At 38.2% G+C, this 27,301-nt stretch overlaps 2 protein-coding genes across 2 annotated transcripts; both read right to left on the bottom strand.

The window, feature by feature from the left end:
• Position 1: 1 nt before the first annotated feature.
• LOC137952989 (alanine--tRNA ligase, chloroplastic/mitochondrial) lies at positions 2 to 9,667 on the bottom strand. Its single transcript, XM_068800150.1, has 13 exons — positions 9,569 to 9,667; positions 9,075 to 9,176; positions 8,777 to 8,991; positions 6,570 to 6,748; positions 5,562 to 5,637; positions 5,054 to 5,188; positions 4,779 to 4,928; positions 4,558 to 4,668; positions 3,408 to 4,319; positions 2,409 to 2,681; positions 2,055 to 2,264; positions 691 to 845; positions 2 to 601 (listed from the first exon to the last, which is right to left on the bottom strand). The coding sequence occupies exons 1-13, from the start codon at positions 9,663 to 9,665 to the stop codon at positions 265 to 267; spliced, it is 2,952 nt and encodes a 983-aa protein (XP_068656251.1). The 5' UTR covers positions 9,666 to 9,667; the 3' UTR covers positions 2 to 264.
• A 715-nt stretch (positions 9,668 to 10,382) lies between these two features.
• Positions 10,383 to 26,243, bottom strand: LOC137953334 (QWRF motif-containing protein 2-like). The gene is made up of 6 exons (XM_068800693.1): positions 24,906 to 26,243; positions 23,000 to 23,119; positions 20,278 to 20,394; positions 20,062 to 20,151; positions 18,894 to 19,001; positions 10,383 to 10,735 (listed from the first exon to the last, which is right to left on the bottom strand). The coding sequence occupies exons 1-6, from the start codon at positions 26,106 to 26,108 to the stop codon at positions 10,667 to 10,669; spliced, it is 1,707 nt and encodes a 568-aa protein (XP_068656794.1). The 5' UTR covers positions 26,109 to 26,243; the 3' UTR covers positions 10,383 to 10,666.
• Between the last annotated feature and the right edge of the window lie 1,058 nt (positions 26,244 to 27,301).

The following is a 27,301-nucleotide window of genomic DNA, read 5'->3' as shown; positions in this document are numbered from 1 at the left end:
ATTGCTAGAATGTGGAGCCTGTTTTTATTAAAGTAACCAAGAAATAATTAGAATACATTGTAGACAGCATTTACACCAAAAGAAAAATACAGGTATCATACACAACATGACTTCAACAAATTGACTCCAGATTTACCATCTTGGTTTGTTGTACAATGCACCAACCTCGGTCTTTGAAGTCTCCCGGAGTCAGAATTACCCTAGCTCAGGTTGGTTCGAACCGGGGAGCGGAATCCTTAAAGAAACGTTTCGCTTGAACGCATTTCAGTTGGTTTTCCCTGATATAATGGCAACCAATTGAGTTTGAGCTTCTTTCAATGCATTGGGCAGGTCCTCTGGTTTTCTTCCTCCTGCTTGGGCTAAATTAGGCCTACCTCCCCCTCCTCCACCACACATTCTAGCTACGTTCCCAATAAATTTCCCAGCTTGGATCCCCATATCAACAATTCCTGGGCTAAATGCAGCAACCAAGCTCACCTTTCCTTCACCAGGACATGAACCCAAGATCACTGCTGCCGGATCTTGCAACGAGTCCAGAAGGTATTCAGCAGCACTCTTGAGTGAATCAGCATCCATGTCATCCATATTTTCAACAAGAATCCTGACAGTTCACAATAATTTTTTGAGACAAAAATTTAAGAAAAGATTCAAGATACAAAAATTAAATGAAAGCTGGCAGAGTTCCTTTACTTGATTTTAGAACTTCCAATTGTTAAGGCCTTTTCAGTAACTGCTGATGCTTTATAAATAGCTGCTTTAGCACGAGCTGCAGAAACTTCATTCTTCACCCTTCTTAGTTCCTCCAACAAGCTTTCAACTCGGGCAGTCACATCTTCAGCTTTTACCTTGAACAAGAGAGAATCAGGCAGAGAATAGAGCTGCCGCACAATGGGAGAGCAGCAAACAGAGGTCCAGTTCGACCTCTGTGCTCTTTTTATATTAACTAATAGTAATACTTGTACAAGTTGACATTTATACTCTAATAAAATGAATAACCTGAATTTCTAAGTATCAAACACATAATTCTGAAATTAAAAACAAAAATACAATCAACCTATGGAGAGAAGAGAGCGTGAGGACCAATCTACCCATAAGTAAAAAGACTAAAATACCTCTGAACTAAAATAATTAACAATAGTATTGTAAATTTGGTTTTCTTTTTGTTTTTAGATTCCGAAAGAGAGGTTTTTGTCAGCTTCTTGCTGCATGAGCTGTAGGTAGGGATGGCATCGAGCCGAGCCAAGTTCGAACCTGCATATCTTCGAGCTTGGCTTGATCTGAATAGTTCGAACTCTAGCGCAGCCTCGAGCCTAAAATTGGAATCGAGCTCGAGCCCAAAATTTTTAACAAAGTTTGAGCTCGAGCTAGGTTCGAGCTCCAACCTACATTTAAAACTACAAAAATAAATAAAGAAAATATTTTGATGAAATTAGTACCATTGAACTGAAAGCTATCAGAGAGGAGTCTAAGACTTTGCAATGGAACATACTAATGTATAATAACCAGCTTAATAGACCTAAAAGTAAGAATAAACACCTCCATCAATAGTGTTTGTTCCATTGGCAAACAACAACATTAGATGTCAAGAGACCCAAAAGGGTTGAACGATTGATCGTCTTTGAGGTTTGAGGTAAATAAGAGCAACTATCAACCAACTAAAGAGGGAATTGACGAAAGCAATCAGAGTAAAGGGTATTTTCATAAAAAAAAACTATGCTAACGAGTCGGCTCATGAGCTCACAAGCCAAGCTTGGAAAATCTCGAGTTTGGCTTGTTATACTAATGAGCCTTATTTCAAGTTTGAGTTTGAACCGAGCTCAAGTAAAAACTGAACTAAGCCGAGCTTTTTTCAAGCCGAGCTCGAACGGTTTGCGAGATGGTTTGGCTTGGTGCCACCACTCTGTATGCATGAGTGGCATTTTTTTGTAATTTTTAATCCTTTTCTTCCTTCTCGATGAAATTTTCAGTATTCTCTGAACAACAATAGTATTAATATCCACTCTTGAAAAGACAAAGTAAAGAAGACAAAAGTAATGAAAGTATGGAAAACATACTTTCAGTGTGGAACACAGATGCTTCATATAATTATCTCGGACAGTGATGTATTCAATGAAAGCTTCACCAGCAACTGCTTCAATACGTCTAACTCCAGATGCAATCCCTTGCTCAGAGATTATTTTGAAACCACGTATTTCAGATGTATTATTGACATGGGTTCCACCACAAAGTTCCATTGATACACCGGGGACCTCTATTACACGTACCTATAACACAAAGGATGTAAGATCCTGATATGTATATCTGTAACATCAGTACCATAAACTGGTAGACTTTCTGCAAATTTCCTTGTAGGATTAGAAATGATACAGGGAAACAACAAATTCTCAAATTTGTGTAAAATCACTAACCTCTTCTCCATATTTTTCACCAAACATGGCAATAGCACCAGCTCTTTTAGCATCGACAAGAGACATCAATTTTGTCTGTAGGTCTGCTGAATCACTTATCCATTTATTGATTAGTCTTTCAATTTCGCACAGCTCCTTCTCTTGAAGTGGGCGATGATAATTGAAGTCAAAACGAAGGCGATCAAAAGATACTAAGGAACCAGCTTGAGATGTTTCTGGACCAAGAACAGTTTTTAGGGCGGCTTGTAGCAAATGAGTAGCGGTATGGTGAACCTGCAGAATCCATGTTTTGTGAGCATAGGTATAGAAAATATAAATTAAAATGAATCATTTAATATGAAAACTGGAACATATACTCCATTTTCATGATGTAACTTAGCTTTGATCCAGGTTTAATCATTTGAGTGAAAAAAGAAGAGAATCAGCTAGAACAAGATTTGACAGAGAAGGAGAGGAGACGAACACTCAGAAATTCGAATGGAGAAGAGAGAAGAAAGAAAAAGAAGAACGGAGAAGAAGAGAGAGACCAAGTGGCTGAAAAAGGGAAAATAATCAGTCGAGTTGTCGTACTTGACTTCCTACCCTCGTAGTTAGAATATAACCTCAATAAAAGTTGTTACAAGGATACAATAGTTCTTAACGCAATCAGAGTAAGTGGGGTTTAAGTAAAGAACTGATGCTATCCAACTTCTAACATTGGTCATGCTGAAGGCATCCTTGTGCTACTACATAAAGTCCTAAAATAAAGTAATAGAGTAACACAACTCTCCTGGAGTAGCGATGACATGTTCTTACTCTACAATCAGCATGTTATGTTGACTCTTTGAACACATCACTCAATTTGTTCAGCAAAAGCTGAGGTATTTGTGACTTCAGAAGGATCAAATAAATCCATAACAGAAGCCTGCAATCTCATGTACGGAACGTTGAATGTTTGAAATTCATTAACAAAAAAGATGAAGTCCTAAACAATGTGAATCTGTAATGAGGGAAGTGTACCTTAGTCCGCTGTCTTAAATTAACATCCACGGCTGCATCAACTTCTGTGCCAACCTCTATGTTCCCTTCCTTAACTACACCCTTGTGAATGAAGATATTTCCATTAGATTTTTGAACATCTTTTATCTCAATCTTAACATTTCCTTCACTTTCTTCTAATCCAAATCCATAAAGGAAGCCATGATCTCCTACTTGGCCACCTGATTCAGCATAAAATGGTGTTCTACTGAGCAAAATCTCCACATCACTCCCTTTGGCAGCCTGTTCTACAGGATCCCCCTTTACTAGAAGGCCCTTCACAACTGTCCTGGCAGAAAGGGTCTCATAGCCTACGAACTCAGTCTCAGAGGTGCTTTGGATAAGCTCCTCTGATTGGCTGTTTCCTGCTGAGAGTTTAACAACATTGTGAGCAGCCTGAGATTGACGCCTTTGGTTCTCCATCTCAAGGTCAAACTCTATCATATCAACATTCACCCCTTGCTCTTCAGCTATCTCTTTTGTTAGCTCTACAGGGAATCCATAGGTGTCATACAAAATAAAAGCATCTTTCCCAGATAGGTAACGGTTAGTATCAGATGATGATGATTGTATCGCATGGGTTAGCAACTGATCAAGAAGCTTTTCTCCTCTCTCTAGAGTCTGCACAAAACGATATTCTTCTCTTTTGAGCTCCTCCAGAATCCTTGCACTCTGAGATTTCACATCAGGTTGTATCTGAGTGCTTAGACTGACAACCTCTTCCGCAAGTTCAGGTAGAAAAGCTCCTTCAGCTTTTCCATTCATGCCAAGTAATCTCCCAGTACGAACAACTCTTCGAATGAGCCGACGAACTACATATCCTCTTCCAATATTTGAAGGTATGACTCCATCAGATATGAGATAAACAACTGCACGCATGTGGTCTCCAATAATCTGTATAGAAGAAACATAATAAAACACAAGAAAAAATTACTGAAGTAAACTGACGAAGAAAGTCAAAAAAATAATAAATGAAGTAAACTGATGAAGAAAGACAAATAAATAGTAAATAAAGTAAACCGATGAAGAAAGACAAATAAATAGTAAATAAAGTAAACTGATGAGAAAGACAAATAAATAGTAAATGAAGTAAACTGATGAAGAAAGATAAATAAATTCAGTATGTATAAACCTTAAGATTTGTTTTTGTTCGTTCATCGGATTTAGCATAAGAGATTCCTGCCAGTTTTGATGCCTTCTCTATAATTGGATAAATCAAATCAGTCTCATAGTTATTTGAAACCTGCACTACAAAAATTCTGACAGAAGTCAAAGATTATAAAGCAAAATTGGATATTCAGAACCAGCCTGATAAATGTGCCAAAATGCCACATTGATAACAGTGAATGTTACCTTCTGAAGAATGCGAGCCAGGCGCTCAAGACCCAGACCCGTATCTATGTTTTTCATATGTAAGGGTTCAAGGGATCCATCTTCCAGTTTGTTATATTGCATAAAGACTAAATTATAGAACTCTATAAACCTAGTATCATCTCCCAGATCCTGCAAGTACATTTCTAATCTAAATTCAGTAAAAGTGATTATTGAGTAGAATTAAACTAACATATATTATAAACAAACAGCAAGATAAAGATAAGTCTGATACATAGATTAAAGAGACCACTCACAACATTAGTGTAACCCCTCTCAGGATGGAAATCATAATAAATCTCAGAGCATGGCCCACAGGGACCAGTGATCCCACTTGTCCAAAAGTTATCTTCTTCACCCATCTTCTTTATGCGCTCCATAGGAACACCCATCTGATGAAAGAACTACCAGTCAATAAACATACCAAAGAACCTTCCAAATGTATCATAAATGGCTTGGGTGTCAAAGAGAGTCATTAGCTATTACAACGGAAAAGGTGTGTAAATCTGTTCAAGTCAACTATTTCTTTCTTATTCTTGTTGAATTTATACTTTTCATGTCATATTTTTGTATCCAAGAGCTATCAGAGCTATCTGCAGTTAGTACTGGGGAAGCACTGTAAATACAGAACAAGAGAGGTTATGCTTAACTATCCTGTGGATGAGTAAATGCAATTTGAAGATAAGTTTATGATTTTTACAGTTAATTTTTCTAACAGAATGTGATACTAAGAAATAATCAATCATCAGGTTGAGTAATGCATACTTCATGCCAAATGGAAGCTGCTTCATCATCATCTTCAAAGACACTGATCCACAATCTCTCAGGGGGCAAGTTGAACCTATCATATGTAGGGGAGCAGACCCCATGGTCATCACATGCAAGGCAACATTGTTTAAAACAAATAACTCATTGTAAACAGTAATTAAGCAACAAAAATAAGAAGAGAAGTTGAGAGAGGATAAGAGGGAGAGAGAAATCAGTTTCAAGTCAAAGAAGTTACAGGGTCAATTCGACCCCTAATCTCTTTCATTCACCTATTACAGCATTAATACAACAACTACATACTTACTCATATTCCAGAAGCCCAGAAATCTCAGTTAAAAGACAAAATTACCCTCACTTTTAAGTAAATTAAATGAAGAAGATGCTGAAGACTAAAATATCCCTATTTCATAACTCTCGACCCTCCCCCTCAAGCTGGGGCATATATCTCAAATAATCCCAACTTATTATAAAAATTGTTGAACTCCAACTAATAAGAGCTTTAGTTATTTTGCTAAAAAGAGGAGCTTTAGTTGTTGAAGCACGGGCTTGGTCCTTTTACTATCATGGCTAATCAAAGTAATTCTTCATATGTTTCTTATGTGAGATAATGTAATTTTCTTATTTTCTGTTTTTTTAGAATAGTGAATTTTCATTAAGCCAAAAGACAAGAGCTACAAAACAGGGGTGTCCCTAACAACGAGGGATTGGAGGGAGAACCCCTCTTTAGCAAGGGAAATCAACCAAACTATTGGCTGCTCCAGAAACATGACTCCAAGTACAAACAATAGAATTTGCTAGCTCAAGAATTTCAAAAAAGCAAGACCATTGACGCCAGGGAGGCTCTTTCCTTCTAGACCACCAATTACGCTTTTGGAATCACCAATTAATTTTCTCCAAAAGAAAGACAAAATCCAATATTTTCATACATCATCAGATTTCTACACAAATAGCACAAAATTACCAATCTAGATTTCATGGCCCATGGGTAATAAAATTTGTGCATACTCCTTAGTTGTAAGTTCCCATGCCCAAGTAATTGCTTCCTTCTTGAAGTAGTCTCCAAAGCTGAAGTTCCCAAGCATCTCAAAAAAAGTTTGATGTCGAGCTGTTTTACCAACATTTTCCACATCATTTGTTCGTATGCACCTCTGAGCAGTTGTTGCACACGCTAAAGTTCTAGGTGCCTACACGAAAAATATGTAATATGATTCTGTAATGATCTTTGTCCATCTAAGTACAAAGCAAATGATTGGGAATTAAATGGGATGCAAGGAAGTTGGCAACAACAATTGAATTAAAAAAAATAATCTCTATAACTAATGTCATAAACATACAGGAAAACTCAAACATATCACAAAAGATGAGGAATTCGTACAAGAGTAGAAATATAAAATGGTAGAGCAGTATTCTAGATCAAATTATTTGATACAGTTATGGAATAAATACTAGCAACCATCACTCCTTCAGGATTCGGAGTCAACAATTTTCAGTTACTTCATAGTCTTGAACAGATCAAGTATCTAACAATAAAAAGAGTTTCTCTCATCATCCATCCAAGTTTCATTTGTGGGTGAACACACCCATCCCCCCCACCCCCCCATATATACATGTAATCAAGCTTTCCTATCAGAAAGCATCATAACTGAAATAGAAAGAGGGGCTCAAAAACAGGATTCTGGAATAAAGGCAGTAAGAAAAGAGTTGAAGATGACAAAACAGGATCTTTAGGCAAGAAGAAGGGGCAAAGTATGCATTGACTGATTTCCTGATAAAAGTCAGGTATTAGCTCTCATTGGTGAAGAATAAACAAGCAGTCTATTTTGAAATATACTCACACATACAAGCCCTTACCCAGGTGGGTCATGAACCTGAGACCTCACACTAGAAACCCCCCATGTGACCACTGAGCCAAAGGTCAAGTCACTCATAGCTAATTATTTTAGCTAAATAAGATTTTATAGCAGTCTTGGATTCTTTATTTTTTGTCACACTTATCTGATTTTGGACGAGTACGAACTCTAATTTCGTTATGTTCTTCTTCTTACTGAAATTGAGTAGAAATTCTCTACTTTCAGAACTCTATGATTGTTTTCATCTTTTATTGATCTAGGGCGCAGACAACTAGAATTGTCTTGGATAGTTAACTGACTAGTTTGATGAAAATTTTATGAAAGAGTGTGATAGATCTAGAATCTGAGAACTGAGAAAATAGGGCGAATACTGAGAAAATGGAAAGGCGATTGTGCACTTTCTAGATGTATGCTCTCTCCTTACTTTGCATGTAGAGAAATTGGGGCAAAAGTTTGTTTAACCAGTGTCGTTGACAGCTCTACCAATTTCAATTAACTCTTTAAATAAAGTAACTACAAGTAGGCTCATACTTAAAAAGGAATTGTAAAATAGGCCTTACTCTATAACGTGTTCCCCCTTAAAATATGTTAATGCAAAAATAAAGTAACTGAAGAACATAACCGTGTATCAGAGTGGATCCCATAGAATAGTGTTTGCTTGGTGGCTAGAACTTAGATTCTTCCTTACCTCTTAACCTAATTTAAAACTAAAAAAAGAGAGATTATTGAGACATTCAGCATAGATTCAACTATTGATGACTTTGCATCAGCCAAGAGGCTCATGTAGATATTGTCTCCTTTAAGTTGAATATTATTTTTTTCCACCTTTTTACTATTTTGCAAGTCCCACAGGTCTAGTTAAAAGTGTTGGTTGTACAGTTCCATCTTTCCCCTTACTTCTCTTATCATCCTAGAAATGTGGTTTTACATATTGCATCATTAAAGCTATTTTTCTGCTGAGTTAATAGTTTTACCTCTTCCAGGTTGTTTGCAGGATTGAAACAAGGTGATGAGAGTGTTACTCAAATATGGCTCCAAGTATGAGGAAGTGTGTACACAAGGATAACAGAGCTGCTTATGAATCAATTTTTCCTTTGACAGCTGTGCTAAAAAATGGGAGGAATAAAAGTTAAAAAAAATAGAAATTTTCAAGGTAATGTCGTTTCAATCTAGGAGTTTTAAGGATCAAACAGTCACAAAGGCAATGTCAAACAAGAACCTATTGGCTGATTCCCAGTAAGCAGCATCCTAGCAAACGGAGTACCTAGGACAGGTAAAACCAAAATGTCCACTATTGTACTCTTCTTAGATAGAGCAAAGACAATGAACTGCCAGAGAAGCGCTCATGCCAAGTCAACACACCTTTCCAAGAAATATAGGTTTGAATTGAAGCATTCCTGCAATTGTCAGTAGAACTGTCGGATCATCTGGGACAAGTGACGCACTAGGAAGAACCTTGTGACCACGAGCAGCATAAAATTCAAGGAAGCGCCGGCGGATGGCATCTCCGGTTACTGAATGATCCTCAGCTTCACCTTGAGGTTGTTTTGTATTCACAGGCTCCAGCGGCACAGACACTGGAACAGATATTAAGATCTCAGTATTTTGTTCAAGATAAACCACACGACCAAATTCAAAAAGTAAGCATAACAGAGTAAACCTGCTGAGTTTTTTATGGCAAATATCCCCTTTAGTGGTTCCTTTAGACTGTAAGAATCATGAAACAATGTGTTTATTTGAAGAGATGGATAAAACCTGGAACCTGTAACCAAAGAAGAGATATCTTAAGTCAGAAAACTTAATTCTGGGCACAACACGAATGCAAAAAAATCATAATAAACAAAAATAAGGAAAAATAGATATCTTTGTCAATAGGGAGTTTTGAACAGAGCTTGAAACCCGTAACCAAAATTAACTAAGCACCGAATTGCGGTTCAAGTAGGCTAACAACATTTTACAAAGAAAAGAGCTCGAAGAGAATCGAAAAAATGAACTACTGGAAGCATGGGAATAAAAAAATAGATGCTGAACCTCAGCAGCTGCGACTCGTCGTATTTAGAGTTCACGTCGCACAGTTGACATAGGAAACAATAATTATTATTATTATAATAAAACAACCAGAAACAAGGAGAGAATGAAAGCACGAGAGCGTACCAGCAGGTTTTCTTTTGACAAACCGCGGGGTCGAAGGAGCGAGGAGCAATATCGGTTTCCGCCCGTAAAAAGAATTTGCGACACTCCATCGCTCCATGACTGTACTCTCTCCTCCAATTCGAACTTCCATTTACCTCCTCTTAAGGATAAGGTGCTCACGCTTTGAGCTCCTATGGACGGAACCGGTTCATGAGTGCACCTCAACCCGCCACGCCAATGCCACTCTGAACTCAGGGGTGATACGGATCGGCTTCGGGTCGAGTTTTTTCAAACCCATCGCCGTCTCAATCTCTTATTACATTAACGATCATCAAAGGTTCATGTTGTAGCAGGTCTTGTTTTGGATAACTCTATTGTTTTACGTTCTTAGTGAGCATTTGCAACAAACAATGGTATTTTGGCCAAATTTTATACACTTGATTCTGTTTGATTCTCCTTTGCTTTCATTTGCAGTGACTCCATCTGTTCCGTCCTTAAAATCCCAGCAACTGGTCTACCCTCTACTTGCAAATTGACTGGATGAAACTTCTTTACTTTTAAGCAATTTCTTCCTCAAAAGGCTGAAAAATGCAAGCAGCCTGGTGATGCTCGTCCTTGTTTAAGGAAATTGTGCTCTTATTATTGTCTCCTTTTCTTTTGTTTTTCATTTTCACATCTGTCAGGAATGCATTTTTGGGACTTTACCAACCGAATCCAATTGGTGGATGGCAACTGCTCACTCCCAATAACTGTGTTGCTTCAGTCTTAACAGAACCGAACATGTTTTTAAGATTACAATAAATGAACAGAGAAGAGAACCAAATAAAGTGGAAATTGAAGAAATCATCTTACATATATACAATACATCAGCTTTTCTTTCTCCTGTAGAATACAGGTGCAGCTAGTAGAATTTCTGAGATGGAAGTCATTCCTGCAACTTCTAATCATACAAAAATTACATCATAAACCACAGCCCTGCAATTCCAGGAGCTGAAATCAGCACTTCCTCTGCAGCGTCGATACTTGCTTACTTTAATGCCCGCTCCGATTAAAAAAAACGGAAGGATGGAATACGAGGTTAGCATTTAGAAATGGTGTTACTGTCACAAGTCATGTTCTCTACAGTTGTGTCAGGTTTGGTACATGTTTTAATTGCAATAGATGTCCTCTTAAACTCGCCTCCTCAGCCTGTATACAAGTATGTGTTAACCAGTGCATGTGAAATCCTGAAAAAGTAATCATTTCACAAAGTATATCGAAACGGCCTGAAATATAAAAATTGAAAAACAATCTCAAAAACGAGAGCTACTATGCAAAAGGATGCAAAGATTATAGAGCTGTTGAAAACTAATGTCCACAGGCATTTTGATCATGTGGCAAGGGTAGTTTACTCATATGCTCTCTCTCACATCTAGGTTGTCATATTTCTCTTTATAGATCAGTTTCCTGTTCACGTGAACAGAAGAAATAAGTCAGATTATATTATATTAGTGAGAGGAGCAATTATGTATTGTTGTATAGTTTCACTCAAAAAAGAGGAATCAAGCTAAAATACCTAATCTTTGCCTCTTCTCAAAGTGCAGCAGTTCTCTTTATCCTGGATCACTCCGTGATCTCTAAAATCACATCACTTTACATGGTATCAGAGGGAAAATGACAACCTGTAAAATCTTTCTAATCTCTCCATCTCCTTTTTTGTTCTGAGCAGAGAGTACCTGCCGGAGAAATTTTGATTTCTTTTCTCTGAGAGGTTATTTAGAAATTTCCTATTGGTTGATGGTATAAAGTGGACGTCTGAATGTGGATTCCTTCCCCAAGTTTGCTGGTGTAGACTGTATATAGGACCCTGTTTTGAGCCTGTTTGGTAGGAAATGTGTTTATGATCCAATCACTTTGGATGAAAAAGAGACCCTAGGCAAAGAGAGGAGAAAAGAGTGAATCCATTCACTTTGTATCTCGGCAGCTTTCTTGTAGTATTCTACTCTTCTTTTCTTCTCTGTTATTTTTTATTCACATTACTCTAAACAAAACAATCTGTTTACTCTAGGACTGAAGTATGAGTCTTTTAGGGCATAGATATTGACTAGAAGGAGAAGCCTTCAATTGAAGATACTTGTGCTCTATTATAGCAAGCTGAGCCAGCAGTAAATCCTATGAAAGAATCTGAACACAAATTAGATATTGCTGTGCCAAATTCAAACTCCATGCAAGCTCCTAAAGGAATGGTGGTGGTCAACAAGGTATGGGGATGGGATGGGTGTGTGTGTGTCTGTGTGTGGGGTGTGGGGGTGTCGATTGTGGATCTACTAACCACTTTCCAGGGAATGGGTTAAATTTAGCAAACCAGCTTGAGGAAATCAAAATTTTCAAGATATAATAATTAAGCTGATGCACGACTGCCACATATAGCTGTCATGCCCTCTTAGTGTCCCTCTGACTGTGGCACTCCATCACACTCAGTATGAGTGTCTTCCATGCTTCTCCTGCCGAGAAGGGATCATACACTCAAAAGCATCGACAAATATGATAAATAAGTCTTCACATTTTTTCTATAAACTCATTCTTCATCCCTTATTACAATTTTTTTAACATCCTTTTTTTTAAGGAAGGTGTGTAAATATTCAATAAAACAGGAGAGAAATACAATTATTCCTCTACTCAGGTATGTACTGAAATAATCCATGTCGCTTCTTCCATATACTTATCATTTTCTATATTCTAAAATTTCCTTTTGACTTCTTGCAACCAGCTAGATAACTAAACATCTAACTTCTTGTCTCCTTTTTGTGCCTTCTATGAATTTTTAAGATCTCAAGACAAAGAAAATGAATGATTGGTAAGAGAAATGAGCTAGATAATACTATTTGGAAGATGTTGCTTATAATAGTTGAAATGAGTTACAAGCATTTGCATTTTCATACAATGACACTATCGTCTTGGTCATCCATCTCCAGATAAACTTCATCGACTCTTTCTTTCTATGAGCCCTTCATTTCATTTGTGTGAGACATTTCCATCCCTCAATAAGAGGAGTTCACCAGTTTTTGATTTAGTTTATTCTGAAGTATGGGGCCCATGTCAGGTCTATAATCCATTTGGTTACAGAGTACTTCAAGTCATTGGATAAAGACTATAGTAGGTGAACCTAGATCTATCTTATGAAAGACATGTCCAAAGTATTTCATGTCATCACGTTTCTTATAATGACATGAAGACGCAATTTGTGTACCCATATGTGTTTTATGTTCTAATAATAGGCTTGAATATGTGCATAACTGCTTCACTGGATTTTGTGTGTCCAACGAACTAATCGACTAGACCTCATATGTCTATACTCCTTAGTAAAATGAGGTAGCTGAATGGAGAAACAAACATCTACTCGATGTTCCTACTCCATGTTTTACAAGGTACCATGGTCGGCCCATAACCCACAGGTCCTACGACAAGAACATTGCATTGATACCACGTGAAATTGTAGAACCAAGAGATTAAGATGGAAAAAGGAGAGGAAGAGATTAAAGAAGTTGAGAGAGAGGAGAGAGAAGTTGCCACAGAACTAGAGAGGTTCTAATTAGGGGCCAAGTTCAACCACTAATCCTATTATTCAGGTCAGGACAGTATGTAAAAGAAATTCTCATCTCTAGTTACAGTATTCTCAGTATAAACCTACACTCAGTGACAACTTTAATTAATCTAGGTGAGAAGTAACAAGAGAGGTAAAATTCCTACTGCCCATTATATAAAACTAAAACATTGCCCTATCAGTGTATGTCGCTCAACACTTTCATATGAATGCTCCTGAGGATGTTGTCTTAATAACAAACCACATGCCCTAATTTATCTTGAATAGTCAAATCCCTATTAATGTTCTCAAAACAAGCATTGAGTTGTTTACAATGGCTCCTCTATGTCTTTAGTTGTGTACGTCTCAACATTCCTATGGTCCTACAAACAATCTCTCCTAGATTACAAGGGTATCTTCTTGAAATATTTACGCTTTCAAAAAGGTTACAAGTGTTAGGATCCTCTTGCAGAGAAGATGTATGTTTTGACTGTGATGTTCTTTGAGGATACTACATTTTATTCATCTTGTGATGCACCCCTTCCACCATCATCTCCCTCGGCTGAAGATCTTACTCCACCTGACCTAGACCTTGCTAATGCTCTCAAAAAATTAGTAAATTCTTCTACTCAACAACTATTGTCAAAATCTTTTATCCTTTGATCATTATCCTGTTCCTATAAATCTCTTTGCTTCTTCATTGTCAGATTCTTCTGTTCCTAGGTCTCTACATGAGGTTATGATGTGTCCAAAGTGGAAATAAGCAGTAGATGGGGCCTTGGTGCCACAACAAACATATATACTTAAAGAGATCCACCAGATGGTGCAGAGATAGTTAGATGTCGATGGACTTTATATTAAAGTGCAATCTTGATGGGACAATAAAGTGGTATAAAGCCAAGCTAGATGCTAAATGTTACACACAAACCTATGTGCACATTATTTTCAGACTTGCTCTCCAGAACTCTGTTAGAATTTTGATTTCTATTGCTTTCAACAAAGGATTAACTCTTTTCCAATTAGATATAAAAAATGTCTTTTTTTAAGGTGACATAGAAGAGGATATACATAACGAAACGTCTGAGGTTTGCTGCTAAAGGAGACTAGGAAGGTATGCAGACTCAAGAAGGATATCTATGATTTAAACAAAAACCAAAGCATGGTTTGAGAATTTCAATAAAGTAGTTCTGTTTTTGGATTTTTTTGTGGAATCATTTTGACTATTAAGCATTTGTACTTAACACAGATATAGGAGGAACTATTTCAACTATATTTGATGACGACATTGTCATTCCAGGTACTGATCAGTACAGTATTAAAGCAATCAAGGAACAATCTCTTTTAGATAAAGGATCTAGGGCATGTAAGGTACTTTTTAGATAGATAAGTGAAGAAGAATAAGTTAGGAAATATTTTATCTCAAACGAAATATCTTACTACTTTATTTTACTATATGAAACTAGATTACTTGGGGCTAAACAGGTAAAACATGCAAAGCAGTATTATTATTCATCTTGATGATTAAAGTTTATTTTGAAGGACATAACTCGGTATTAGAGTTTGGTTGGAAAGTTAATCTACAATGCAGTTATAAGGTTACATATTGCTTATGTTGTAAGAGTGGTTAGTCAATATAAAGAAAGCCTCAGAAGGGTACATAGAGGCAATCTATAGAATCTTGAGGTACTTGAAAGGTGCTCCAAGTAAAGGGCTACATGACTATCTAGATATTAAAAGGTTCTCTGATATTTGATTATGCAAGGTCTAAAAAAGATAGAAGATCCACTAGTGGGTATTACACATTTATAGGAAGAAACTCTTCGATCTCAGCCTTTGTCTTCCCAATTCACTTGGTGATTTAATAAACCTTGGGATGAGAATTCCTCTTCCTTTCTGTGGGAAAATATGCTCAAGGGCTGCCTAGCATTCATCTCATGGGATTTTTGGTATGAAAAAAATCAAAGGCAATTCCAGCAAGTCTTCTCTCCTTGGCAGACAGTTGTGGATCAGATCATCAATTGGCTTGCCTCGCTAGCCTCATTTGAGGACATTCATCGTGTCAGCCTTAGGAGCTGTTGGCCCAAGTTGTTGCTCTCTCTCAGCCAGCTAAAATACCTCCCCTGGTTGTTGTTGCCCCCTGAACCTGGATTGATCAAACTCAACTTCAGTGGCTCCTCTCACGGGGGCCCTCCGGTTTCACTGGTCTCTTTGAAAATGCTGCTGGGAGATTTTTGCTTCCTATGCTGACCCACTCAGTAACTCAGGCATGGGCTGCTGATTTTCTGGCCTATATTTCATGGACAGCTCCACATTGAAGATGACTCAAGCAATGTTATTTCTTGGTGCTCCAGTCCTAAGGATCCACTTGGTGTCATTAGTCAGTTTTTTTCTGAAATTCAGGATCTTCTTTTTGGCATTATTTGCAAATGGACTCCTTTTTGCGGATCCACTAATTGTAATGTTGATTCTCTAGCAAAAGAGGGGGTCTCCCTTCAATCTCTCATTATGAGAACCCCATCTTCTTGATGTATTGCCTACAAGATCTTTTAATCAAAGCAAATCAAGTCAACCAAGAGTTGTTCTCAAACTTGATTTTGAAAAAACCTTTGACCGGATTAATTGGAAGTTGATGGACCACCTCTTTGGTGAAATGGATTTTGGCACCCGGTGGAGATTCTAGATGAGAAACTGTATTTCCACTACATCTTACTTTGTTCTTGTCAACGGTAGGCCTTGTGGGTACTTCAATGGAACCAGGGGAATCAGACAGGGAGACCCTTTGTCACCTTTCATCTTCACCCTTATTTGTGAACATTTGCCAGTCATGGTTCGACTTGCTAAAAGATCGGGGTGACTCAGCCCCATATCCCCTGATCCTACTCAGGACATCGCCCTCCTACAATATGCGGATGACACCATCTTCTTCTATGAATGCTCTTTGGAACAAATTCATCACATTAAAGCCTTGCTCAATCTATTTGAAATCTCATCCGGTCAGAAAGTAAGTTGGTCAAAGTCATCTATTACTGGTTTTAATATTGAACCCCACCTTTTAAACTCCATGGTCAACTACCTTGGATATAAAACTAAAATAATTTCATGTACTTACTTGGGCCTTCCCCTTACTTCTAGTTTACCCTTCAAGTGCTCCTGGCACCCTGTTATTGAGCGCCTGGAGTGTCGCTTGGCATCCTGGAAAGGGAAATACCTCTCTAAAGCTAGTAAGTTGGTCCTCATTAAATCTTGCCTTCATGGAATCCCTGGTTACTTTCTGTCTATGTTCCCGTGCCCCACTCTATTTGAGACAGAATTGAGCTCATAAAAAGAAAATTTCTTTGGGGAGGACTAAATGGGGAGAAAAAGTATCACTTGGTAAAATGGGAAGAAGTCTGCAAGCCAAAATCCCATGGCAGACTAGGTATCCAAACACTGCCACTACAAATTCTGCTCTTCTCCTTAAATGGATCTAGAAATTCAATCTTTTTCCTGACCTAATTTGGAGAGCCAAGATGCTGCCAAAGCCAACAAGGTTTTGGGATGGTGAACCGAGGGGGGAAGATACTACCGTTTGTCGCCAGCCTAGAAAAAAATATCCTTGCTACTGCCAGATTTTGAGAAAGTTGTTAAGTCCTACGTTGGCAATGGGACCACCACAAAATTTTGGTCTGATTGGTGAATTGGCCAATCCAGCCTCAACATTAACTATGAGTCTATCTCTGTCCTGGCTAAATATATTGATGCCTCTATCTCAGACCTTTGGTCTGAAATAGGGGGCTGGAATTTAAACCTCTGGAGAGACTTCTCGGGCTCTGAAGTCATCCTGGCATCCAATCTTCTTTCAAGCATCTCCACAGTCAAACCCAGATTCAATCCTGATACCCTGATCTGGACACCTTGTACAAAAGGCACTTTCTCAACTGCTTCAACCTACAATTTCCTCAGTAATCCCACCTCAAATCAGCCAAACCACCCAGCAGCCTCCACCTAGAACCTCCTTGCCCCACCTCGTGCAAATTTCTTTATCTGGAGCGCCTGCAAAAATAAAATCCTCACATCAGACTCCCTAATCCGACAGGGAACCCCCGTCTCCGATCCTTTTTGCCCTTCTTGCCCTTTTTGCCAAATTGCCCCAAAAATAGCCAATCACATACGTTTATCCTGCCACTATGCCCATACTGTTTGGACCAACCTTTTAAATAAAATTGGGTTCCCATATTGCACTACACAAAATCTCCCATCCACTATCCTCTCGATCATTGGTGCTAGTCTCCCACAGCTCGGAAAAATGCTTCTCTCATGCTGCATTGGGCACATTATATGGGGTTTATGGAAAGAAACAAACAGGAAAAAATTTGAATTTAGAACTTCCCCCGCTGAAATCTTGTCTGATAACATTACGGGCCAAGTTTCTATCTGGCTCCTAACCCGAAAAGAATTCAGAAACCTCAAAGGAAATTGGCAAGTGGTCGCTGGATTGTCTCAGCCTTCCCACCCACCGATCATGGCTACCTGGGCCCCTCCACCAACAGGCCATTTCAAGCTAAACTTCGATGGAAGCGCTCTTGGTTGCCCAAGCCCTGCTGGTTATGGAGGGGTCATTCACGATAGAAATGGTTATCTCCTTTTCTCCTTCGAAGGCCCTCTTGGCATCTCCAACTCCAAATCTGCAAAACTCTCTGGATTGGAAGCACATTCTTCGCTCTACCAATCATTTGGCAGACATTTAGGCTAAGACGGAAATTTCACTTCAACACCTTGTTGTGGAGGAAGGCCCTCCTAGCTAGGTTTATTTGTTCTTTTTCCTCTTTTATAGTCATTTCAAAAAAAAAAATTCAAAGCATTATATCTCAAAACAAAAAAAAAAAAAAAAAAAAAATTATGGTGGCTCATTCAAGTGCTAAATCTTAGTGTATAGCCATAGCCTATACCTCATGTAACGTATACATTGATGTGGATGAAATATTTGTGGAGGTATATGGGTTCATAAAAGAGCTTGTGATCAAATAATCAAGTGGGTATTTTCATTGTTAGTAAGTCAATTTCTATGACAGGACTAAACACATCAAAGTGGATTGTCACATTATCAAAGATGTTGTGATAATTGGGAAGATAGTGACTCCATGACTTCAATCAATAGCTTGGAAATTTCTTCACTAAGGCCCTTGCTAGAAAGGAATTTGGGATATTTTGTAATAAGCTAGGAACATTTTTGTATGCTCCAACTTGAGAGAATGCTGAAAAATACTATCTAGGGGTATTTGGTCAGTTGAACTGAAGGATAGTATAGTCATATACTCTCTCACATTTAAGCTTGTTTTATATCACTTTACACTATTAGTTTCCCCATTTATGTCCTAAGAAATCAGTTCTATTCTATCGTGTTTACGTTTTTTAAGGTGCTTTACCCAAGTGAAATGTAAAAGAGAGAAGGGCTCAAGCTCAAGCCCCAATCAGCCTTTTCCAAAAATACGGCAGCTGGGTTTTCTGCTCCCTATCTTTCTCTTTGATCTCTCTCTCGCTCTGATCTCTCAAACTATGCCACTTTACAAGAACAAACTTAGCTATATACATTTCATTGCTTCAAAGTTCTTCAACAAACAATCTCAATATGTAAAAAAAAATTTATCTTTTCTTTTCTTGAGAAAACTGAAGGGTAAAGAATATGAGCCACTTATATGTATTATAAAATTCTAAGTACTTACTACACAATCCCTATGTTGGAATGGCCATTGTGTGATATCAGCAGCTCTAAGTTTTTAAGGAAAAGTGAGTTAACGTCGTTACCTGCACTGCAGCTATAGATGATAAGAGATCCTTGCATCGAGCAAGCAGAGCTCGTTCTTGTGCTGCAACGCTTGCAAGATCTGCCACCAAGGAATTCATTCCTTCCACCTGGTTTAGATCATGAGGAGGAAACACATAAATAATGACAGCCATGATGGTGAAATTGTCCTAGACAATAATAATAATAATAATAATAAAGATAAGCCAATTGTCGTAATAAATACTACAATCTTATTCAATGAAATAAAATTTGAATTTGAAGAAATATAAATGGACAAGAAAGAAATGTGAATGAACAGTCAGTAATGATGGTAAGGCATCTCCCTGCCTGACAGAGAGAGACAGAGAAGATGTGTTTTGCCACTTCTGCACAGACTGGTCAACTTGTCAAGACTCCATTTTATGCCTTCAAAGTGATGTGTAATTCATTCTAGGAAAAATCATCTCAAAAGAAAAACATTCAAGCGTTCAAAGAAGCATCCCCCTTCAATCATTTTGGAAGAATAAATTCAGTTAGTCTGGAAGACTTTGAAAATCAAACACAATAAAATTCTAGAGAACCCAGACAAATGCACTAGGGACTGAGTTAAAATCCTGAAAAAGGACCCAAGTCTCATCTCCTGAGTGAGTCAAGCTTAACACAGATGCATCATGAGCAAACTCTAAAAGCTGCTACAGACAATTTGAAGGTGTTGATAGGAATCGTTCTTCTAAACCCTCCATCAGTCAAAGCTGGTCAAATAACTCAGCATGGAAAGGATCTTCGGTGCAGTGTACAAGCAAGTCCTAATGCTGGTGAAGTTGGATGCTAAGACTAATAGCTGCTAGAGAGATATTGAGGAGGTCATTCCTCCTTCACAAACCATTTCTCTTGCTACCAAAGCTGAGATACTCATTGAATTCAATCAAAGGTTCTTCGCTCAAATGAAACCATCTGTCCTACACTTTGCTTTTTAAGATATTGATGGATTCTTAGATGGAACGAAAAAAAAAAAGACGAAAAATAGTAGTACAGACTGTCCAAAGTTCTCAATTTGTGAGGAGATTTTTAGAGAGCAAGATACTAAAATGATAAATTTTAAAAAGAGAACTAAGTAATATAGGTATGACAATAAAAAAGAATAGGAAAAGCAAATTATAGCAAAGCTATAGAAGAGGCAGAGTCCACCTTTGACAACAAGAAGCATATTGACGACCCCATTGCCTGCATCACATCGACAGCTGAACCAACGGCAACTTTTACTTTCTGGATATCAGCCTGTAAAAAAAAAAAAAAAACAAATAACCACAACAAGATAACAAATAGTGTATTTTAAAGAAAGATAACAGCTAGTGTCACTTTTCATGGATATCAGTCCAGTATAATTTGATGATGCTAAAATACCTTTGCCCCTTCAGCTACTGGAAGCCGAAGAGTGCTGGCCTTGAGATCTTCAATTGCTCCTAATAAACAGTTTGAGTGCTCTCTTTCCACAAGAGCCCACTCTTCTAGGTAAGGCAACTGCATTCAATCAAATGCAAAATATGTTAGAGAACGATATGAAATAAAGTATATAGAGTTTACCAAGACAACTTCAAACCCTTTTTCTTCAATGACTTTTTCTCATCATTCTCAAAAACACAGAAAAAGAAAAAAAAAAGACTTAGGCTTAGCTGGGATTGGTGGTGTTCTGCGAGACATTGCAATACTGTTGTTTTGGACTTCTCTAGATCAATTGGTGGGGCGGGTGCTTTAGAGGCAGAAATTTGTGCTCTTTTGGAAGGAATTCGCATATATGTTCAGCATTTTCACGCTCCTCTTTTGTTCTAGGGGATTTTTCTACAGTCACTTCTTGGTGCTCTGGTTCTTCCTCCCCTTCATGGCAGCTTCACTACTCCAACAATAAAATTCTTCATCTTTGTTTGAGGTTTGATGTGAGGTGGGATCATGTTGTTCAATCAGCCAATCATCTTGCTGATGATTTGGCTAAGTCTGGTGTTCATAGATCTTTTCTAGTAATTGGGGGACTCTGTTCCCCTTGGGGTTTGACTTTTCTCTCCCTTTTCCCTTTTTAATGAATTATTCACCATTTCAAAAAAAAAAAAAAAAAAAAAAAAAGAAGAAGACTTTATCCCTTTTAAATACAGCAAAGTTTTCCAGATCTTGTTAGATATTGTAATTCAGGGGTATTTAATCAGTTCATGCTTGGATAGACTAGGCATTGCTTTCTCCCTATAAGTCTACTATTTACTGGTCTGTACTTAGTTTTTTATGTTTAGTCTCTTAGAAAAAAGTATATGCTATTCTTTTGTGTGGCAACTTATATTCTCCCCTCCCTTGCTTCTATTGTCTCTACTCTCTTATTTTAACCTAAATTGCAATTCTACATGGCATCAGAGCAGGTTTCTTAAGCCTTTGGACTTCCGTAAAACGATATTTTCTCTCTAAGGACGAAGATTGAATCAATAAGTGAAAGCGGCATGTGAGAGAAAGTAGAGGAGAGAAGAAGAGGTTGGTGTAGCTTAATTTTGGATGGATGACCAAGACAAAGATGCCATTAGTATGGTGATGCTGAAGTTTTCAATGCAGTGGACTTTTGTAGAGCCTTTCAGCAGAATAAAAAAATTTATTCTTTCCTTATGAAAGGCTTACATAGGTATAAGAGAAGGAGGGGAAGCTTATAAAGATCTTACTTGGGGGGGGGTGGGTGCGCGAGGGTTAGCAGATTCACAAGTTTGAATCATAGAAAATTCCAATTTTGGTCATTAAATGAGCTCCGAACTACTCCTTGTTGCTCAAGCATAAACCCAGGATTTTTTAATGCAACTCTCGTAGTAGGATAAATAGTTTGATTTGATCTGAACTCAGCCACCAAATCTCCAACTAGTCTTTTCTCCTCATTTTTTCAGATACTCTTACATTTTTTGGACATAACATTCAAGGGCTCTATATGCAGTAGCTCTAAAGCTTTTGGATGCTATATTAATGAATGGCTCAACTGATAAATTAGAGTTGCTTTTAAGATGTCAACCTTTCCATGGAATTATCCCAGACAATTCACGACATTGCAGAGCTCTGCTTTCATCTTAAGCAAATGCCCTTGATGAAGCATAGAACAACTCCCAGTGAGATACCTTTTACCCTCCCCTCTCTTGTCCAAAATATGTTTTCATCTCACTAGGCAGCAGATCTCTTAATAAGTCAACCTATTAATCAGGGAACCAAGGTCCCTGATGGTCCTGTTGTACATTATATAGTAATTACAAACATCTGAAAGGATCTGCCTCCAGGCACAAAACAGAATGGTTTAAAAAAAATTAAGAACTCGCCTCATAACCATTATATGTTAGCAACTAGAAAAAGTCAGACATACTGGATCATCCTCACACTCATTATAACCGAAAACTACACAACAAAGTTTTTTTTTTTTCTCAAAGACAGCAAGAAATGAGATTATCTTAAGAAAGGAAGGAGTACAAAGGGCTCCTCCCTTGGGGAAAATATAATAAAGAAGAAAGGAAAGAAAAAGGAAGCTAAAAGTGGAAACATAAAAATGTACACACATAGAAAATGAAAAAAAAAAGTAAGAAAGCAAAAAAAAATTTAAGTGGGAGCAAGCAGGATCCAACCTCTAAGAACAAGGTGCAGATAAACCCGGTTACTTACAAGAGAATTAGCCAGGTGACTAGCTTCATAGGGGTATGTGCCCAAGAAATATCAAGCTAGGAATCAATGTCAACAATCTAATCATGATGATCCCTTTTTCTTAACTTTACCTTATCTATACAGATTAAATAGAAAATGATTACTTGCAACTACCAAGAAAAAAAAAAAGTTATAATGGAGCTAAGATCAATACAACCAAGCTATGAGAATAATAAACAAGAATGAAGATAAAAACTAAAGCTTCCAGAAAATGATGTTAAAAAAGGAGTGAAAGAAACCAGAAGATGGCGCTTTCTAAATTAGTCAAAAGAAATATATTTGAAAAGTACTACAATACATATTTGGATTCCAAGAGGAAATACATATTTTTAAGTAGCTAGATATAATTAGTACGGAAAAAATAATCAAATCTAACTCATCAGAACTGGTATGTAAAGCAAAGAATGTATTCAAGTCTTACTTGTCCCTTGAGGATAGTGATTAGCTTCAGAGTTTGCCTCCAAGACTGTAATTGGATTCTTTTAACTGTGACAGAATTACGAAGTTCTGAAGCAGTAACCCACGCGTTATATAGATTTCTCTGAGCACAAAGGTAAAACTTTAGGAAATAAATATGCAAGATAATACCAAATATTGATTGATAAGTAGTTATTTTCTCTTTTTAATGCAAGAACTAGAAACACTGAATCAGCAAACTCAGCAGAGCATTTCCTAAAAACTTATGAATTGATAACAAACAAAAAAGCATGCACATTAAAATATGTCATCTGATGTTATTAAAAAAAAGGAAAGGAGAAAGAAGTCATCAGACATGCCTCTGTGTTAGCCTGCAGGAAGATCTAGATTAAAATGGTCAAAGATACGACTCTTGAAATGATCAAAGACATGACTGAATCTTGACTCTTGAATATACATAGAGAAGATATCAGCCAACAGTAAAATCTCTGAACATAGTTTCAGTTTAATGCATTAAAAGAAACATGAAGTGAAAAGCTCGATTACTATAAGAAGTTCACAATGTAAGAATGGCGTCATGCTGTGGATTTAAAAAACATTTGAAACAGCCAATATGATTAAAATGAGAAAGCACTTAATCTAGACAGAATTGAAAAACCTGAATGTGAAACTTCAACTGACTGTTAGAGAAGCTATTACAGAAAATTGTTGCACACATGCTTTAAAATAGAATTTCAGGAGTCAAAGATTTTCATGACATTGCTTTTCTTAAATGGTTTGACTGGATTGAAGGGCCAACCCCAACCCAACTCAAGTATAAATCAGGGAAATTTAGTGTGCCGACACATACACTTGTTTGTATTTATTTGTCTGATCTCATTCACAAATTATGATGACAAAGGAGCTAAGCTGTCATCTTCAACCTCACTTTCCTAAAACCAACTAGATCGCACACAAGTAAGAAGCATGCCATGTATCTTGAACTACAGTCCCTGTCAGTACCTTATACAGATAGATAATGCCATAAGATAAAATCTGCAATTTCATTAGCCTCCCCAGAAAATGGATGTAGCAAATGATATGTGAGTGTATGATCCATCATGGGAACCATTCATCCTGAGAAAATTTTCATGACACCCAGCCGTGAAAAGGTCTGGGCCCAGTTCAATAAGGAGTGGCCCAACATTTTCCTAACACCTCTCCTTTTGGAGGCTTGATCAGTTCAACGAGGAAATCCTGGATTTGTCCACAATGCTTTCCATTTTTTTTTCCTTTTGGGCTTACTCACCTAGATCCAACTACTCTAGAAAACTTTGGACTCCCTTGATTGGAAGGTGCTGCCAGTAAATGCCTTATCATTTGTGGCTCCTTTCCTTTTGTTAGAGGAAATTTTGGTTGTATGAGGTTTTTGTCATGTATTTTGATATATTTCCTTTCTTTGACTTTTCCACTGCTAAGGGATTTGGTTCTCTTGTATACTTTCCTTCTGTATTGAGATTTATTGACTGCTAAAAAATATTTGCCAGTATCAACTTGCTTAAGAGTATACTGTTCTGTCACAAAATCTCTAGGCAACTGTTACCCAGCTTCAAATAGCAATAGATGCTGAAGCTACGAGATAATAATACAAGGAAGACATCTGAAAACCTCTACTGAAGATGAATAATTTTTGGAAGCATAAACAAACAAAACAAGCGTTAAGAAATGGAAAGGGAGAAGTACTTAGATGCAACTAATCAAGAAAAAACAACTGTTTTGGTTCAGTGACATAAATTTCCTCCTTCCTAGTAAAACACACTTCCCTGCATATTGCAGGACAGTAAAATAAATATATAGCAATTAACTAACATCAGTCGGTTACAACCAAAGTAGATTACCAAAAGAATTTCATAAATTAAACAAACCCATACCTTGGCTGTCAATCTCTGCACAGATAAAGCAGCATTTGCTCTTGCATTAGCAAACTGCCATTGCAAGTGCCGATTATACAAAAGCCTCAACAAATGGGCTTCCTCAATCCGATTCCCTCCTATTTTCCCTCTTCGAACATCCAATGTAAAACTCAGTATGGACGGGGTACCGTTGCTTAACTGACTAGTACTGGAACCTGATGCGGAGGGCCTGACCCGTGAAGGGCTAGCCATGCCCCTCGCAGGTGAAGAAGTTGAAAGCTTGCTCGGCGAGGCAGGCCTTGCAGGTCCACGGAGAGGCGAAGAAAGTCCCCGATTGGTACGAGGAGAGGCGACAGGACTATCTGAATATATCTTTTTGGTGGTGGTGCCAATCTTCGGAGAAGATGGGTCGTGCAATCGCCTAAGCCTACTGTTTGTCTCCTGCCAAAACCTGGCCGGAACAGCCATTCGGCGCGGAGTGGACCTGCCACCCCCAACTCCCGCAGTCTCTGAAACTCCGGAGTTGCTGCCGGAGGAAACACTCTCTGTATCGGAAGTGGCAAGATCCTGGGCGCTGACGCAATCCGAACCATCAAAAGACGCCCGGACAGTCGCATTCGGCGTGGCAGCAACTCTCGTCATCTTCTCCACAGTACAGTCTAAACTTCTAGTTAGTGGATTTGACTGGCGCGACCTCGCAGCGGGCCATCTATGGTGTTCCAGTGGCTTAGAGTTCTCTGATTGCCGCGAGCCATCCGTCTTCCCCCGCAGCGGTGTGGTCCTACGGCTGCGATCCGGCGTAGCAGCGGGCGTGGCGGATGAATTGGGGGCCGGTTTCTGCTTGCTGATGGGTAGCGAAAACGACTCCCCCTGGAACGAAACGGAGAGACTCCGAGTAGATGTCCACAACATCTTGGCAGCATCTGTTGGTCCCGCGCCGGTAGAAGAACGCCGGCGCTCAACGGACAGTGATCGCTTGAGGGACGGCTCCGGTGACGGCGTGGTCCGTGAAACCAGCGGCGACGGGCACCTCCTGGAAGACGAGGAAGTCGAAGGGGTAGACAAATACCTTGATGTCACTTCACGGCCTTTGGGACGTTTCGAGAGAAACCCACCATTGTCCTTCTCAGAAGGAAGAAGCGGTGGTCGCGATGGCTGATTTCTTGTCTCTTCCTCTTGCTGGGTCTTCGCAGTCGGCGTCGCAGAAATTGCAGCCACCATTTTCTCTTTCCCTCTCCTTATCTCTCTTCGCTGCTAACCCTCTCCATGGCTTCGCAGTCACTCAAATCCCCACTACATACCTGCGAAAACCCCCCATTAGAGTCAATGCGGACCAGGTTCTCCTACAATAAGAACTCGTTCCTCCCCCCTACTTGAGAGACTGAGCAGTAGCAGATGGATGTAATATACCACAAGCAAGAGAACAGAAAAGAAATACAAAAGAGTGTATTACGGTTTATTTTCCGGTGATGGGATATATATACATGTACACGCCGGGGAGAAAGGGGCATGCTTAAGGCGAGATTTGTCATCATAAATGTCGTGGTCAATGAAACCAGAGAAAAATAAGTGGAAACTAACTACACATATTTAAAGTTGATAAGCAAGTTATTATCATTGACAAGGAGAGTGACGAAAGAAAACAATTATAAGAAGGTCTTCTGCAATCTTCAATCTTCAACAAACAGCTTCTTCTTTAGCCAAAACCCTTCTTTAGTTCAGGTAAACCCTTCTTTAGTTCAGGTAGGTAATAAGTCCAAAAAGCTGGTATTAGTTTACAAGTTTCACTTTTGTGGAACTACATATTGTACCATGGAAAAGAACAAGAACCAGAAGTGGTGAGTTTTGGATCATCCACCCCTTGGAAACATCAAATAACTTAGTTAAGAGCTAGAGTAGATGGAGTTTGATTTATATCTTAAAGCACAAGTAACTCCTCTCTTATATGCAATTTCACCTAATTAAAATTCTCACTTTAAGACATAAAGTACTATCAAAGACTATGTAGAGATAGATGTAGGTTTATCTATTGTTGTCATAACAATCCTTTTCGCGAATTTGGATTGGGCAAATCAAATCATATGGGACTCTCCTGCAAGATGGAGCTCCGAGAAGAATCTTGATCTTAAAAAAGAGGAAGCATGTTCTTGGAAGTGATATTCTGATACCATGTAAAATATTAGAATGAATAATAATATTATCGTGATTATTATTAATCAAGTGTAAACTATTTATAGAATTACACAGAGACTATAGGTGATTAGGACTCTATAATTTGAGTCTATCTCTAATATAATGACTAATTATCTTTATATCTATCACTATGTTTATCTTTATCTCTATCAATATGTTTATCTTTATCTCTATCATACTCTTCTGTTTTGGCCAATCAATTTTAGACCAAAGGAAGGGGT

This window comes from Aristolochia californica, unplaced genomic scaffold (genome assembly GCF_029961685.1).
Source record: "Aristolochia californica isolate CCGP_79_NKW_82.1479 unplaced genomic scaffold, dmAriCali1.0.hap1 SCAF_16, whole genome shotgun sequence".
NCBI lineage: Eukaryota > Viridiplantae > Streptophyta > Magnoliopsida > Piperales > Aristolochiaceae > Aristolochia > Aristolochia californica.
Note: the sequence above shows the minus strand (reverse complement) of the source record. Positions and strands in the feature narration are given on the sequence as shown.